Source organism: Sciurus vulgaris (genome assembly GCF_902686455.1).
Source record: "Sciurus vulgaris genome assembly, chromosome: 4".
Taxonomy (NCBI): Eukaryota; Metazoa; Chordata; class Mammalia; order Rodentia; family Sciuridae; genus Sciurus; species Sciurus vulgaris.
Genome location: NC_136464.1, coordinates 186,753,105 through 186,769,041, shown reverse-complemented (window position 1 = coordinate 186,769,041; position 15,937 = coordinate 186,753,105). Strand labels below are relative to the sequence as shown.

Genomic DNA, 15,937 nt, shown 5'->3' with positions numbered 1-15,937 from the left:
TGCCACAACCCCAGGCCCAGAAGGTGCCAGAGGACCCTGCGCATGACCACACAGCAGTGCCTAGCTCTCAGCGAAGCACCCCTGGAAAACCAGGCCTGGGACCAGCCAGGTCTGTGATGAGCCCTGCAGGTGACCAGGTCGGCCCAGTGGACTCCTCTAGGGCTGTGCTCTCTCATCTGGGAAGCTCGTACCAGGTGTTTTTTTGGTACTGGGATCGAACCCAGGGGAGCTTGACAACTAAGCCTTGCACCCAGTCCTTTTTAAAACTATTTTATTTCGAGGTAGGGTCTCACTGAGTTGTTAAGGCTCTTGCTAAGTTGCTGAGGCTGGTTCTGAACTTAGCATCCTCCTGCCTCAGTCTAACAAGCCACCAGCTACATAGGATTTTGGGGGAATTTTTTCCTCCAATATTTTCTAGAGATGAAAAACTTAACGGGGCTGGGTGTGGTGGCCCACAGCACATCTGTGATCCCAGTGGCTTGGGAGGCCAAGGCAGGAGGATCGTGAGTTCAAAGCCAACCTCAGCAATGGAGAAGCACTAAGCAGCTCAGTGAGACCCTGTCTCTAAATTAAATACAAAATAGGGCTGGGATGTGGCTCAGTGGTAAGTGCCCCTGAGTTCCATCCCTGGTACCCTCCCCCAAAAAACCAACCAAACAAACAAAACTTTGATGGGTTTCCTTTCCTGTTTAGGGTTTACTTTTTCCTCTTGATTAAGCTTGAGATTTTTTACTATTTCAGAAAACATCTTGTGGGCTTTTCATCTGTAGCAGGAGGGCAAAATACAGTTTCTAAGTGAAGGGAAGGAAATTAGATCCTTACTAGGGTGAGAATAAGCTCACCACTGGGGACTCTGGCCAGACCTAGCTCTTGGAGACTTGGAAGACCTACAAGTGGGAGTGGAGCCAACCCCAGCACCAGCCAGGAGCACAGCTGGAGAGCCAGGATAGGCAGTTCAGATGCACCCCAGGGTCTCACCTCTCTCTCTTGCATTAATCTTTGGCCTTCTGCAGCATATAAACAATTAGTTTCTTCCAAAAATTTCAGCTCAAATGAATCTTTATACACCTAAGAAACAAGCAGTTAGTGACCAATTTCAGTGAAGAAGCCTCCAGGGTTAAGGACCCCCTCCTGAGGTAGCCCTGTGCCCAGCTGCCAACACAACCTGCTGCCCAGCTCCCCTGGCACCCTGGGCCCTGCACCTGCAGGGTGCTGAGCCATTAAAGGGCATAACTTATTTGTCCTTTAGCGTGTACTGATATTTATTTCCAGTTTTGTCACCTGGTTTTATGTCTATGGTACATCTGCTATGAAAAAAATCATCATTGTAACGTGGTCACATCTATCAGTCTTTCCTCCTGCAGCTCCTGGTGCCACACCCTCCTCAGACTTAAAGACCTCCCCGTTTCCTCACCAGCAGGCTCACCTGAAGGTCCGAGAGCATGCCCAGCAGGCTGCGCAGCAGGCTCCTGTCCACGGCTTCACCGCTGCGTTCCCGTTCGATCAGTAGGAGGATCCCGTCGATGGTCTTACTCTGAACCATCTTGTCACTGATGATGTGGTTTCTGAAAAGCTCCAATCCCATGTCCCTGGACAACGGTGAAGACACACTGAACTTCGTGCCTCAGGCCCTCCAGCTGTGCCATGTGCCTCATTCAGGGCTGCTCTTCACTAGCCCCCACACCTAAAACGGTCTATTTCTGGTCAGTCCAGTACGCCTTATCTCCTTCCCTACAGGATGCTCATTGTCCTGGACAGGTCAGGCTGACCATCCCAAGAGGTATGAGCCCAGCTTATGCCTGCAACTGACAGTCCAAACTGCCCAGCACACTCCTGGCCCCAGCTCACCTCACCCCCCTCCTCCCGGGGCCTGTCCTTTTCCCTCTGCCGGCCCGAGCTCCCTCTCCAGGCACTGGGGCCCCTGGGGCTGGGTGGGTTCTTTCCAAGAGCAGATCTGAAAGTCATGCATCCTTAGCTCAAAGCCTGCATCTGGGGCAGGTGACACAGCCGCCAGGTGACCACCCAGACCCTGACACAAATCTGCACTGTGCTTCAGAACTCTGGTGGGTCCCTAATTGCTGAACCCCACAAAAAAGAGGGGATGAACTCAGCTGCTGGGCTCCGGCTGTGCACCCCAGCTGGCACCTTGGGGGCAGCACTGGGGCTGCGTGTGAACATGGGGGTGTACGGTGCTGTGGTGGACACGAGGTCTGGAAGCCAGTGGTCTTCTGTGCATGGGAGATGAGCCATTCACCTTGGCTGGAGCAGTGAAGGGCAGCAGGCAGGCCCCAGCCACTAGGTGTCAATCTTAGCTCTGCTACTTGGTTGGGCAACAGGGAACCGGGGCAGGAACTCAACCTCTCTGTACCTCTGTCCTTCACGGTGACAGGGGGACCAGTGTGAGCTGCTACTCTGGAGGTGCTGCAGACAGGCCACTGGTGCTCCCACTGCAGACCCCTGACAGTCCCAGGTCAGAGGCTGTGGGCAGCCATGCAGGCCGGACCATCAGGTTCCTGACATGCCTGACCTGCTGGACGCCCTACTTCCCTTCTTCTGCCGTCTCAGTGGCAGGCACCACCCACCCTGGCCCCCACTGCAAAGCTCAGGCCCAGGCTGCCATCAGCTGGCCCTCCTGCTGCAGTGCTGCCTCAGGCACCCAGGAATGTGGCCTCTGGCTACTCAGCCTCTCCTTCAGCTTTGCTGGCCCGTGCAGTGGACTGGGGGTGGCGAGCCCGTTTTATACTACAGGTGATGCTTACAGTTCACGTCATGAGTTATGCTATAAGCTGCTCGTAAACACGAGTCCAGCTAGGGATCCTGACAACTCAGAGCAGGTGACTTCATCTCTGTGTCTTAGTGTCTAAAAAACAGGGATGGTAATGGTCATGCCGGGAGCGCTGGGTGCCCTCCCTCTCAGTTTTGGCGGGGCAGAGACACCCTGCACTGTGTGCTGTGATTTCTACTGCCCTCGTCCTGTCTTGTGTACAGGGCCCACGTGGACGTCCAGTGCGAGACGTGGGGCCAAAAGCAGCCAGGAGTAAAGGGTAACAGGGAATGGTGACAAGGAGGGGGAGCACCTGGGAAGGAAGAGCCCCCAGTTACATGGAATGCAACAGCAGGCTCCGAGGGAGGAAGCCAGGGAGCCATACCACCTCGGGAGGAGGGATGGAGGAGGAGTGAGCACCTCACGGGTGAAGGACAGCACAGTGCGACTTTGTTTTATTTTAGGTGGGAAAGCAATGAGCCACAGCAACCGAGAACAAGATGACTTGGAGACAGGACGTCGTTAGACAGGCCTCCACTTCAAGCTGGCCACTGTTAGGGAAGCCGAGGGCAGGGCTCCTGGGCCCGTGGGGACCCCGGAGCAGCATCAGAGGGGAGCTCCCACTTTACACAGCCCCTGCAGGAGAGCAGAGGATGGGAGGCAGAGGCAGAAGGGACAGGCCGACACACAAGGAGTTGGGCCTGCACCCAAGAAGCCAGGGTTGGTCAGGGGCAGGCGGGCCCAAGGGGCCTTGGGTATCAGGCCCTGGCTAGCAGTCTTCAGAGTTTCAGCTGAAAAGCAGCTCAGCTCAGCTTCAAACGCAGGCTGCCAGACGGAGAGGCCAAGTCCCGGGTCTTCACCCACACAGGCCAGTGCTGTGCAGAGGACCCGAGGAAGGCCCAAGGCATCATGATCGCACCCCAGCACCCCTGGTGCCCTCACTGCGCATCCAGGACCCCTCACCCTCTCTGCTGTGAGGACCCAGCTGCCCTGTGTTGCATCTGCACTGTGGCTGATCAGGCGCTGAAGCCGAGGCACGCTCTGGAGCAGCACACTCACCAGATGGAGGGCAGCAGGGAGTTCTGCAGGACGTAGGTGCGGTCCAAGAACAGGAAGATGCCTCTGACCATGATCTGGGGACCAGAAGGGCAGCTGTCCCTCCAGAGCAGGCCTCTTGGACGCCGCCACACGCGCCACTGTGAAGCTCCATCGCCTCTGGATGGAAAGACGCTGCCTGCCAAGGCCTCGCCTGCTGGAGTCAGCTTTTCTGCTGTGCTTGACTTTAAGCTCTCACTACGACACCCTGACGGCAGGGATTGTGAAGGGCCTCAAACCTGGTCACTTCCGCTGGCGTGACACAGCCCTTTAGACTAGGGGACTTACTGGGCTTTCTAAGCCAGCTCTTGTTCCACTGCCCGAGGCTCCTGAGTGCCTGCGCGGTCTGACTCAAGTAAGCCAGGGCAGAGGCAGTACGGCCGCGAAGGGCGCCCATGCCCAGACCAGCAGACGCCTCACTGCTGCGGAGACCCCTCTCCTCTCACTTGGGTCCCGACTACAGTCAGGCTGCTAAGACTGTCCCCTGGCTAAGAAGAGAGGCATGGAGCCAGAGCAGCCACAGCCAGCAGACGGCCGCCCCTCGGGGAATCCTCTGGTGAGGGTGGGGTCCCGTCTGGCGGCTGCCTCTCCGACCAGGAGGGAAGCCCGTACTCACCATCTGTCTGCAGTGGTCCTGCCAGCAGGCGTTGATCTTCTTCAGGAACACCAGGCTGTCGAGTGCATCTGTGAGAGCTGCTAAGGAAACCTCAGGCACGGCCCTGAGCACCGTGACCCAGCTCCACCCAGGCGCCTCGGCAGCACCACGCCTGCAGCTCCAGGCCGGGCTCTGTGCTTCCCCCACACCCACAAGCCGAAACCCCAGGCACAAGGCGGCAAGACTCCAGGAGCTGCCTGCCCCTCTGCATGGGTGCGCTGCGAGGAGGTACCCTCACCAGACGCCAACCTGGGTACCTGGACGTTGACTCCGGCTTTGCGCCTGTGGTTTATGGCCACCCGGTTCAAGGGACCGTGTGACAGCAGCCCCATCGGCACCACTCCCAAGCCATGCGCATGGCTCACTCACCTGAATCGACCCAGGCACGGCCTGCACACCCTGGGCCACGCTGTCCTCACCCTCCAGCTCCCGAGCCCTCCTTCCCTTGCTTCACTGGTGTTCAGGCCCTGCCAGTTGAACCAAGCCACAGGGCCAGTCAGGGTGGCTGGACCACAGCCCCACCCAGCAAAGGGCACTTGCTGGACGCAGCTCTGCTCTGGGACACCCCTGCACACGGAGGGACAATGACTATTAATAGCGCCGGGAGCTGGCAGCTGAGAGGAGGCAGCGATGGGCCTCTTCCGGCTGCAGTGAACACTGGCTTGCTTTCTACAGCAGACATGGTCTCCCTCTCAACTAGGTCTGAGCTGAGCTGAGCTCCACACACAGAGTGCTGGGCTCTGGACAGAGATCCCGAGCATTCTGGGTCTGCCCTGCACTAAGCTCCACCCAAGCGCCCTGGCCTGCTTCTGTTTCTCTCTTCTTGCCAGTTGGCCCCCTCCCTCTGAACGGGAAAGCCTCTCCAAGGTTTTTCTGATTTCTCCACTGCAAGAGGACAGTCACCGGACACATGGTCCTGCTGTCCACTCCTGTCCAGGAACAGCCGGGCACACACGCCAGGCACTCTGATGTCCTCCCAACAAGGCCCACCCCGGTCTGCCTGCCCTGAGCAGCAGACCCCCCCACCGCAGGGCAAAGTCCTGGCTTTGGGGGTCCCTACCTTGGTGTCGCCTCCTTGGCTGCCCCTTTGGAGTCGGGCCTGCAGCAGCCACTCCGAACTTCTGCTGGGTACTCTTGTCCTCCCTGCCAGGCCTCTGCACAGGTGCCTGCCACCTTCACCTCCGCCCTCACAGCGCGCCAAGGTCACCCACCCTCAGTGCTGCCACCAGGCATGCTGGCTGCAGAGCTCAAGGATTCTGTGGCAGGAATGCCGATATTCATGCATCTGTCACCCTGGAGGAAGGCGAGTTCCAAGGGACAGAATCCCACTCTACTCAGACCTTTCCCAGGCCTTGCCAGATGCCCGGCAGGTTGTGGGTGGCTGCACGGCGCCCCCGGCCCACAACTGGCCCGTGTTCTAGTTTATCTTTATTCTGACAAAGTGATCCTCAGGGGACAGTTGGATCCTGTTTGTGTGTGTGTGTGTGTTCCTAGGGATTGGACCCAGGGGCACTCTACTACTGAGCTGCATCCCCAGTCCTTGAACTTAAGACCTTCCTGCCTCAGCCTCCCAAGTTGCTGGAACTGCAGGTTTGCGTCACCATGCCTGGCTCTCTTGGGTTCTTGGAAAATCTGTAAGAACTGTTGGTTGCTCACAGATTTAAGTCCAGCTCCTTCAGTGCATTACCAGTCCCTGGTCCCGTCTAGGATCTCCAGGGCCCCATCAGCCCACCAGTTCTAGGCATGCAAACTGCTCAAGGTTCCCAGGAACACCTCCACACTCTGCCTCATTCTGTCCGAGAGATCCTGCTGTCCAGGGGCACTGCCTAGTGCCTGTCCTGACGCCCAGGGCTGAACGCATCTGACCCCGAAGTGCCACACATCTAAGGAGGATACTGCATGTGAGTGTCTTCTGTCCTCTTCTATGGAAACAGTGGTGAGTTTCACAATCATGGTTTTGTCACAGCACCAGAGGAAATATTGGCCCCTGGCTCTACCACAGGTCTGTGGCCCCTGGACAGTGGGCATCAGGCAGGGCAGTCACTTTTCTGCTTTCCAGTAAGAGTATATGAGGCCGGAAGCAAGCACTTGCTGATCACTGAATCAATGAACACTTCAGTCAATCACAGGGCAGGATTCACTGGCAGGGGTAATCTGAGCAGGTAATCAAAAAGTAGTTTTCAAGCCAACTGAGATTAGGGGAAGCAGCTCCAGCAGACTGATGTGACAGCAGCTGCTCATAAGGCCAACCAGCACCCCCAGGGGTGTCCTGAGATAAGTGGGCACTGGCAGGTTCCCAAAGGCATGTGGCCACCTCGTCCTGCACGTCCTCACAGTCAGCAGCACAGAGCTCTGTCACAAAGTTTGGTGGAGGGGATCTCACACACTCATGCTGGCAGCCATGCAGACCCTGCCTGAGTGGAAGCACCTTGCCCTGCACTTCACAGCCTCAATATCCACATCTGACGCCACCAAATGTGGCTGCCCTGCAGTGGCCCCAACCTACTCAAGATGGGGCGAAGGGGAGAAAGAATCCTGAGTCAGAAGAACTGAAAAGCTGGCAGGTCCCAGACACTTCCTTCTCCATGTGAAGATGGGGCCAGAAGGACAGTCCTCTGCAATGACTGAATCTGCCTTCTAAGGCAGTCAAGGGGGACCAGTGGCTGTGGCAGGGAGAGGGGCTGGGGACCACGCCGAGGCAGATAAAAGGGTCTCAGTCTCCTCAGAGACACGAGTCACAGATGGGGGACAGCAAGTCCCAAGACGCCCTCGCTGTCCCCAGCACGTGCATGGTGGCACCCTCCCCTTGACTTGAGAGCCACAGGCGCCACCCCTCCATGGACTGTGTGCAAGGTGCAGTCTTGGCAGACCAGAGGCAGCACACAGTCATCCTGAGAGGCAGCCTGGAGCTGGGAGTGCCGCCAACGCCAGGAAGAAAGCAGGGCCTTGTTCAGACAGGACTGAGTTCTGCGCCTTGCTGACACCTGCATTTCGGCCTCAAGACTGAGCAGAGAAACCTCTGAGCCACGGACTCCTGACAGACACTGGGAGCTAGGACTGGGCATCTGAGCCGTGGCATCTGTCCCAGGATTCGCTGCACATTCCAGGAAACCAGTACAGATGGTTTTTACTAGAACCAAGGACAGAATTAACACTGAGATGCTTCCAGAACTTTCCCTAAATCTTTTACCAGGCACAATAAACAGACCCCAAACTGCTTTTCATTCCTACCAGCAAAGCAGAAGACAAAATTTCACTTAAAAATGTAAGCACAAGGGGCTGGGGCTGTGGCTCAGTGGTACAGCACTTGCCTAGCATGTGTGAGGCACTGGGCTCGATTCTCAGCACAGAATATAAATAACTGAATAAAATAAAAGTCTATCCATATCCTAAAAAAACATCTGAGCACAAAGGCTGGGATTGTAGCTCAGTGGCAAAGCACCTGCCTAGCACATGGGAAGCACTGGGTGCAATCCTCAGCACCACATAATAAATAAAACAATGGTATTACTTCCATCTACAACCAATTTTTTTTTTTTTTTTTTTTTTTTTTTTTTTTTTTTTTAATACGAGCACAAAGCAAACATAAGCTTTCTGTTCTCTATGTAAAAGAGCACTTGAGAGCTGTGGTTCTGACGTTAAGGATACGCACTAGCTCTTTACCCTACCGATCCAGCTTTAAAGACTCAGGTATGGAACAGATGCTTCATGAGCCACAAAAGGATATTCTCTAAATGGAAGGATCTGAGCCTGGACGTGGTCCTCGCAGACCTGGCGCAGCTGCTTGTAGAGCGTGGCAGAGGCTTTGTGAGAGCAGAGATTCTCCACGGCCTGAACAAAGGAACAGTCCATCACCGGCAGGAACGCGACTCAATCAAGACGCTGTGGGGGCACCCGCAGGGCAGTGTCCCTCGGTGCCCAGGGCCATGCAGGGCCTCACCGTGAGCTCGCTGTGCCTGGGACCCCCATCACTGCGCCCCACACCCCTCGCACGCTGCTGAACCTGCAGCACGGCAGTCCCAGGGCACCCAGGACAGGTGTGGTCCCCAGAGGTCCTATCCCAGGGCCTGCGGCGTGTGTGCTTCACCCGTGTGGTCGCCGTGTGCCGTCGCAGCCAGGAGCACCGCTCCTCTCCCCAGGCACTGCAGCGAGGGGCCCGTCCCCTTCACCCTGGAGGAGCCACGGAGGACTCCTGGACCACACGGGCCAGGCCTAGGAGTCCTTGCTCATGCCTCTGCAGGCGACGTGTGCTTCACCAAGTTCTTGCTTAGTGAAGAAACACGCAACTTTTTGAGGCAGAAATTTTTTTCTTAGAATATTTCTATCCAATAAACTGTTTTTACACTTTTTTTTTTTCCTTTTTTCGATACTGAGAATTGAATGCATGGGTGCTTAACCACTGAGCAACATTCCCAGCCCTTTTCATTTTTTTAAATTTGAGACAGGGTCTTGCTAAGTTGCTGAGGGTCTCACTACATTGCTGAGCTGGTGAACTTGTGTTCCTCCTACTTCAGCCTCCCAAAGCACTAGGGTTACAGGTGTGCACCACCATGCCTGGCTATGTTTGTACATTCTTACCAGTTCTAATAAAGCCTCCTTCGTATCTCCTGTACAAATCCAGACTCTCATTCAATTCAAATGTAAAAGATCATAAAGAGAAATGTGTTTGTTATTTTTTTTTTACCAACTAGTTTTGAATCATTTAAAAAGACAGGATATAAAGAATTGAGATATAACAGAAAAATAATCTAACTCAAATATAATATTCTCCTGGGAAAAAAGGTAGGTTAAAGGGTCATAAAAATACAGTAGCAGTGCTAAGTGCTAATTGCAACACCTAACACTAGTACTGCTGGACACAGTACTAATCACGTTAAGTCAGCGATCACCACCATGTAAGATAAGAACCACCACAGGGTGACAATTAAACATCAGAATCTGTTCTTTTAAGCAGATTTATCATCAAAGAATAAAAAGTCCATACGTTTTCTTTCCCCTATGGTCTGTCTTAGGGTAGAAATAAGGATTCCCATCCATCGCGACTCGTGCTGCTTGATGCCCTTCCCCATCCTCAGTCTGCCCTTTTTGCACCATGTCTGTGACTCAAGCCAAGGTCTCCCATCACCTTCTTCCTGAGAACCCATGGCTGCTGGCAAGCTCTGCTCCAGTGCCAGTCACCAGGGGTTCCCCACAAACACAGCCACCACAAACTGCAACCACCTAACACACGAGGACCCAGACAGGCTGCGTAGCGTGTCCTTCACAAAAAGCTACTGGACAGGACTCACTTCTGGGTGCCCGACTCCTGAGCTGGAGCCCAGGTTCCTGACACCTGTCCCCACTGGGACATGATGTCACCACCAGATCTTAAAACCAACTCGACACACACTACCCACACGAGGCATGCTGGGACTTACTCTGACTTTACCACTGAGAATCTGGGGACCTCTCAAGGCGCAGCCAGACCCCGAGGGAGCAGAGGTTTGCTGGGGCGCTGAGTCATGACCCAGTCTTCCTGTACAGCTGGCCTGTCTCTCCATGCTCATCACCCTGGCTGGCAGAGATCCTGGAAGACTCCTGCACTGCACCCCTGTATAGCACAACGCAGGAGTCTGCCCTCGGCCGGAGATTTCTGATTTTCTCAGACTGTGACTTCCAAAGGTCTTCTTGTGACGTATGCGGCACCTGCTCTGGTGGGCTTTGGGCTGGTGTGCTGTGGCTGCTGGCATCTTGAAGGACCAACCCAGAAGCAGGACTCAATGTGAAGGTTGCATGCAGTGGCTCTCCTGTCCAGCAGGAAAATCCCTCTTCCCCACAGCATCTCCTGAGCACCGGCTGTGACAAGCAGACTGTGGCACCACATGCTGCCCTCCTGCTGCCTAGACACCCCCCGTGTCCACTGCCACAGAAACGAAGTGCCTCCCTGGACTGGTACTCAGTCAGAGTGGGAGCAGTGAGCTGCAGGGCAGGGGGCTCCACAGCATCCACCCCTGGGCATGCCAGTTCCGGAGGACACAGGGCTTTCATGTGGACACCACGAGGGCAGTTGAGGGCAGAGCAGGGGGACGCTACTACAGCTGGAAGTCTCCACGGATGAAGGCACAATGACAGACAGACCCATGTCACACCCTCCACCACAGCCGGCTTCTGGTGGACCCGCTGCTGTAGCAGGCGTGGGCGCACTGCTCACACCCCAGGGAACGGCTGTCCCTGGAGGAGTCGGTGAACTCGCCAGAGTGAAGGTGGACTCGACTCCAGGGTCTCCACAAGCTTCCAGCAGGGGAGGCGCCTGAGCGCAGACCGGCTGGTTATGACATCCTTCCGCTAGGTCTGAGGTATTGGAGATGGTCCATTCTCCTTTGTTTTAACCTAAAATTGGACGTGCTCTTTATTAACGTGTTTGTCTAGATGGACCCATCGGGTAATGTGTCCATCTGTCCGCCATGCTCTGGGCCTTTTCATGCCAGTCTTTGCAGTGCTTCACTGAGAGCTGTCCTGAAGGCTCGTGTCCAGTCGGAACCAGCCCTTGGCTGACCTCCCTCAGGTTGGGAGCACAGTCTGCAGTATCCCATGTGCCTTCTTCAGCAGGGTCTTTAGAAGCAAAGGGAAAAGATCCAGGCCTCCAAAGGATCTCGCAGGCCAAGGACACGGACAGGTGATGTGAGACCGTCTCCTGTCCTTCCTCTACCAGACAGAAACAGCAGCAGGGTGCAGCCACAGAGACAGGGCCTCAGCTGCAGGCTTGTGTCTCTGCTGGGCTCGGGCAGTTGAGAAACCTCTGCAGGGGGACCCAGCAATGCACAAAACCAAAACCTTTCAAACTGGTGAGAATTGGAATTTACACACAAGACTTCCTGGCAAGGCAGAGACTATGCCACCTAAGCCAGAGTTGGGAGCTGGTTTCAGAGCACCAGAGGCAGCGCTCTTCTGCAGAGGAGACGACCGCCAGCAGTGGCCACAAGTCCCCGTGTGAGCCTGGTGCACTGTGGACACGCTGCAATGGGAGGGCGTCTGGTGATGATGGGGTATGCATTCCCAGCCCTCAGGCTTCAAGACCAACACCCAGGACACCTGGAGGTGCTACTCATGACGCTCTCTGTAGTGACTGTTTTATGAGATGTTACACAAAGGATTTCCATGGTGTGAGGAAAAAACACCAGGGCAACCCAGACCAGATGACCAGCCCTGGACAGAAGTAGCAGCCCCAGCTGGAAGATGTGGTATTTTATTAAACCAAAGCCTATGTGTGCTTAGATACTTGGTGGGATTCTTGCTTTTGGCTAAGATGCAACGAGTGAAAGCAGTCACTTGGCCAGAAGCATGTGACTGGATCAGCACTTCTGCTGGAATAAAAGGAAGAGAACACAAAGCACTGGACTCTGGGCCACAGAACACAGGACCTGAGAGGTGGATGGCTCCCACTGCTCTGCTTCCTGCTCAGGAGTTCCAAGGCCGTGGTAGGCCCCAGTGAGCCCACGAGATGAGGGCCCTGAGGGGAGAGGTGTGATCAGAGACCTGGAGATGAGCAAGGAGATCTCCAGGGGCCCTGAGTACTGGTCAGGGTCTGGCCTTGTGGTGAGCAAACTACCCAGCCCAGGGAAAACTGTCCAGAAGATGCAGGCAGCAGCCCTGGGAAAGCGGCTTCCCACCAGCTGGATGATGAGCCACGGCAGGGTATTGAGAAGGCCTGGCCGCAGGGGTGGAGAATCGGCCCCAATACAACACTGCTCTGGCCAAGCCACACAAATCCTGGAAGCCAGACTCAGAAAGACCAGCTTCCAAAATAATTTAACTGTGTCCAGAACAAAGGTCAAGAATATTTATAGGAATATAAAAATATCCAGCACACCAGTTAGAATTCATGTCTGCCATCCAATTGAAAATGACCAGATGTGAAAGGAGGAAAAGAAAACACTTGGTGGGGGAAACACCAGTCAGTCAACCCAGCTCAGAATTGACTGGAAGACAGGGCAGGCAGGCAGGGACAGTGAAATGGCCACCACAACTAAGCCCCACATGTCCCAGGTCGAGCAGAGACATAGCAGATACAGGAAGGTGCACACTGAATGCAGAGAGGAAATGTGGGGTATCAGCAAAGGAGATGCTGTGGAAGACCAGGGCCCGGAAGAAAGGGGCAACAGGAGCAGCCAGGTGGACTCAGGCACCGACTATATCAAAAGTCAAGACACCTCCACCAGGGGGTCCGCTCCAGGGCCTGAGGAAGAGATGAGCATTCTGCACAAATGCCCAGAAGGCAGAGGGGAGAGAACATTTAACAGCTGAGGCCAGCATTACTCTGACACCAAAACCAGACAAAGATACAACAAGAAAATAACACATAGTATCCCTGTGAATAGAGACACAAACATTAACAAGAAGGTAGCAAAGTGAACCTTACATCATGTAAAAAAAAGACAACACATCAAGACTAAGCGTGCAACCCAATTAGACAAGAATGGCTGTATATTTGGAAAAAGTTAACTAACATAATTAGTAAATTAAGAAACAGAAATTCTACCATCCCTCAACAGATGTGGGAAAAACTTCCAGGAAACTAGGAAGAGAAGGAACCCCGTCACCTGGGAGCATGGCCCTTACAGGCACCAGGGGCAAGTTCCCCAGACCAAGAGCAAGACCAGGAGGCTGCCCCTCCCATGCCACTCGCCCGACTCTGCAGGTTCCACCAGGGCAGTGAGGCAAGGGGAGGAGACAACAGGGACACAGAAGAGAAAAGAAAGCAAAACTGGCTCACTCAGGCCACACAAGTATGTGCACACAACAAAGGTTCAGAAAGTCCAGCAGAAGTACACAAGGCCAGCAAAGCAGCAAGACCAAATACAAACCCCAAAGGTATTTCTATATCACAGAGAATCAGAAGCCAACATTAAGAATGCTATTTGTAACACCATCAAAAATGTGAGATGATTAGGGACAAATTTCACAAAAGATGAAAGTCCTGCACTGAATCTAGGAACTTCTGAGAGAAATGAAAAAACACCTTATGAATACACAAAATGCTATCCCTATGATTGACAGTTAAGATGCCAATTCTCTTAAGATGCCACACTGATCTATAGATTACAAGTTACCTCAATCAAAATCTTAGCAAACTTTTTGGTGAAAATCTGAAAATATATAACTAAAATTCACAAAATGCAAAGACCCACAACAGCCAGTTGCATCTTGCCCAGTCTTCATGCCCACTCCCTGACAGACAAAGGTTTCTGACAAGGCACCAAAGGCAACTCAGGGGACAGGCAGCGCCAGTCAAGAGCAGACACCTGCAGAACATGCCACATTTGGCTTTAGCCTCACAATACACACAAACATTCATGCAACACAGACCGTGAGCCCAAACATCAACCCAAACACTGAAGTGTCCACAAGAGAAATCTCTATGGTCTTAGAGTAGGGCAGAGTATCTTTGGATCTAAGAGCCCAACCCAGACGAGAACAAGCTGGCATGATGGACTTCAAACGCGACAACCACTGCTCTTTTAGGGGATAAGCTAAGGGGATTGTGGGCAAGCCTCAGGCTGGGAGGAAGCTTGTGCAAGGCTGCTGTGGAACTTGTATTCTGAGAATGCTGAACCCACACTTGCAATAACAAAGAAACAACCCAGCAAAACATGACCAAGAGATCTAAAGGGACACTTTATCAAGATGATGCGTGGAATGGCAAAAAACAAAACAAAACAAAAAACCCAACAACAAAAAAACAAAAACACCACACGCACGCGCACACACACACACACACACACACAAAGAAGTTTAGCGTCAGTAGGGAAATGCAAATCAGAAGCACAGTGAAAGGCTACTGCACCTCCGAGAAAAGCTAAGATCAAAGACAGACAGGTGTGCACCTGGAACTCCACAGGCTGCTGGGGAGAGAATTGCACAGCCACTTGAAAAGCAGGTTTATTAGAGACATAGTCTTCTGTGTTGGCCACACACAGGGAGAGAAAGCCAATCAGTGAAGACCACGGGTTGCTAAGTTGCTACCAGTCGAGCTAAGTGCTCCAGGCTGGCCTCCAACTTGTGATCCTCCTGCCTCAGCCTCCCAAGCTGCTAGGATTGCCACAGATTGGTGCCACCCTGCTCAGCTGGACCTTGTATTAACTGCAGCCTGTCAACCTGAGGGCAGGTGTGGCATTTTCCATTGCTGGCAGCATGTTGCTACTCAAAACAACTTGGATTTTGGAAAACTTCAGATTTTTGGATTAGGAATGCTCAACCTATACTTTTCTTTTTGTGGTGGGACAGGTGATTAAAATGTTCTTTTTTGTACTTTCCACAATTTTTATAACGCCCTCACTTGTAGCTCAGACAAAAATGTTAAATTCAAGCCTTTCGTAGAAATAACTGCACGATCTACTGTCACCTAAAAAGTAAACATCGGGTTACCTGACCCTGATTTAGTCATGACGTCAGAAAAACGTGCGAGTATCCAAACGGCAACCTGTGCTTCTGCTCATGTTTTCCCACTTAGAAATGGAACATCACTACTTTAAAAGTAACAAAGCCAGTCTGCAAACCTTACTTCCAAGAATGAGGGCAAAACGCCAGGGAGCGGCTCGGAAGGCGCCCGGGCAGCCGCCAACCCGCGCGGCGCAGCGCCGGCCGCAGGGACGCGCTGCAGGACGCGGGGCGCCGCGGGCAACGCGAGCCTCCCGCCGGCGGCCGGAAGGCGCGGTACGGGTCCCCGCGCGGCCAAGACACCTGCGGCTGCGAGCGCGGCCGGCCGCCCCGCCCCACCGCCGGCGTCGGCGGCCCGCGGCGCTCACCTGGTACAGCTCCTCCAGGTTGTACCTGATGGACGTGCTGCCCTGGATGGCCCTGACCGCCTCGTGCAGCTTCCGCCACGTGTCCTGGGTGTAGTTGTCCGGCAGCCGCGGCCTGTCTGTGGAAGAGGCGGGTCAGCGGGCGGCGGGCCGGGGGCCGCGGGGCCGGGCCGGCCGGGCGCCCAGGAGGCCGAGGCGAGGCCGCGCGCCCCGCCGCCCTCGCCCGCCGCGCACCCACCTCGGAAGTTCTTGATGACCAGCTTCCTGGAGCCGCCCGCGCCCCCCGGCTTGGCGGGGCCGCTGGCCAGCGCCGCCGGCTTGGTGAGGCCGTTGGTGCGGCCCACGAGCGCCGAGACGCTGCCCTTCCGCGGGCCCTCGTCCGCCATGGCTGGGCCGGACGCCGCCCCGCCCCGTGCGCGCCGGCTCCTCCTCCGCCCCGGCGCTCAGTCCGTGCGCGCCGGCTCCTCCTCCGCCCCGGCGCCCCGGCCGTGCGCGCCCGGCTCTTCCTCCGCCTTGGCGCCCGACCCGTGCGCCGCGGCCCCCGCCACCTGCGCCCGCGCCGCCCGGGCCCAACCGCCACCGCGCCCGCCCCTGCTCGGGCGCGCGGACCTCCCCATTGAGGGCTCGGGCGCGCGGGACGCC

General features: G+C 55.0%; 1 protein-coding gene across 3 annotated transcripts in view; it reads right to left on the bottom strand.

The window, feature by feature from the left end:
* Nucleotides 1-15,764, bottom strand: part of CUL4A (cullin 4A) — a 34,608-nt gene extending 18,844 nt beyond the window's left edge. Inside the window, exons 1-7 of one of the 3 annotated variants that reach the window (XM_079136733.1) lie at nt 15,534-15,764; nt 15,299-15,414; nt 8,240-8,345; nt 4,476-4,543; nt 3,824-3,897; nt 1,427-1,589; nt 979-1,068 (exon numbers count right to left, since the gene is read on the bottom strand). In XM_079136733.1, the coding sequence (XP_078992859.1) occupies nt 979-1,068; nt 1,427-1,589; nt 3,824-3,897; nt 4,476-4,543; nt 8,240-8,345; nt 15,299-15,414; nt 15,534-15,681 (765 nt within the window). In that variant the 5' untranslated portion in view covers nt 15,682-15,764. Of the gene's footprint in view, nt 1-978; nt 1,069-1,426; nt 1,590-3,823; nt 3,898-4,475; nt 4,566-4,883; nt 6,600-8,239; nt 8,346-15,298; nt 15,415-15,533 lie in introns of those variants that run through there. The other 2 variants (XM_079136732.1, XM_079136731.1) reach the window with 2 other exon arrangements.
* Nucleotides 15,765-15,937: the final 173 nt, after the last annotated feature.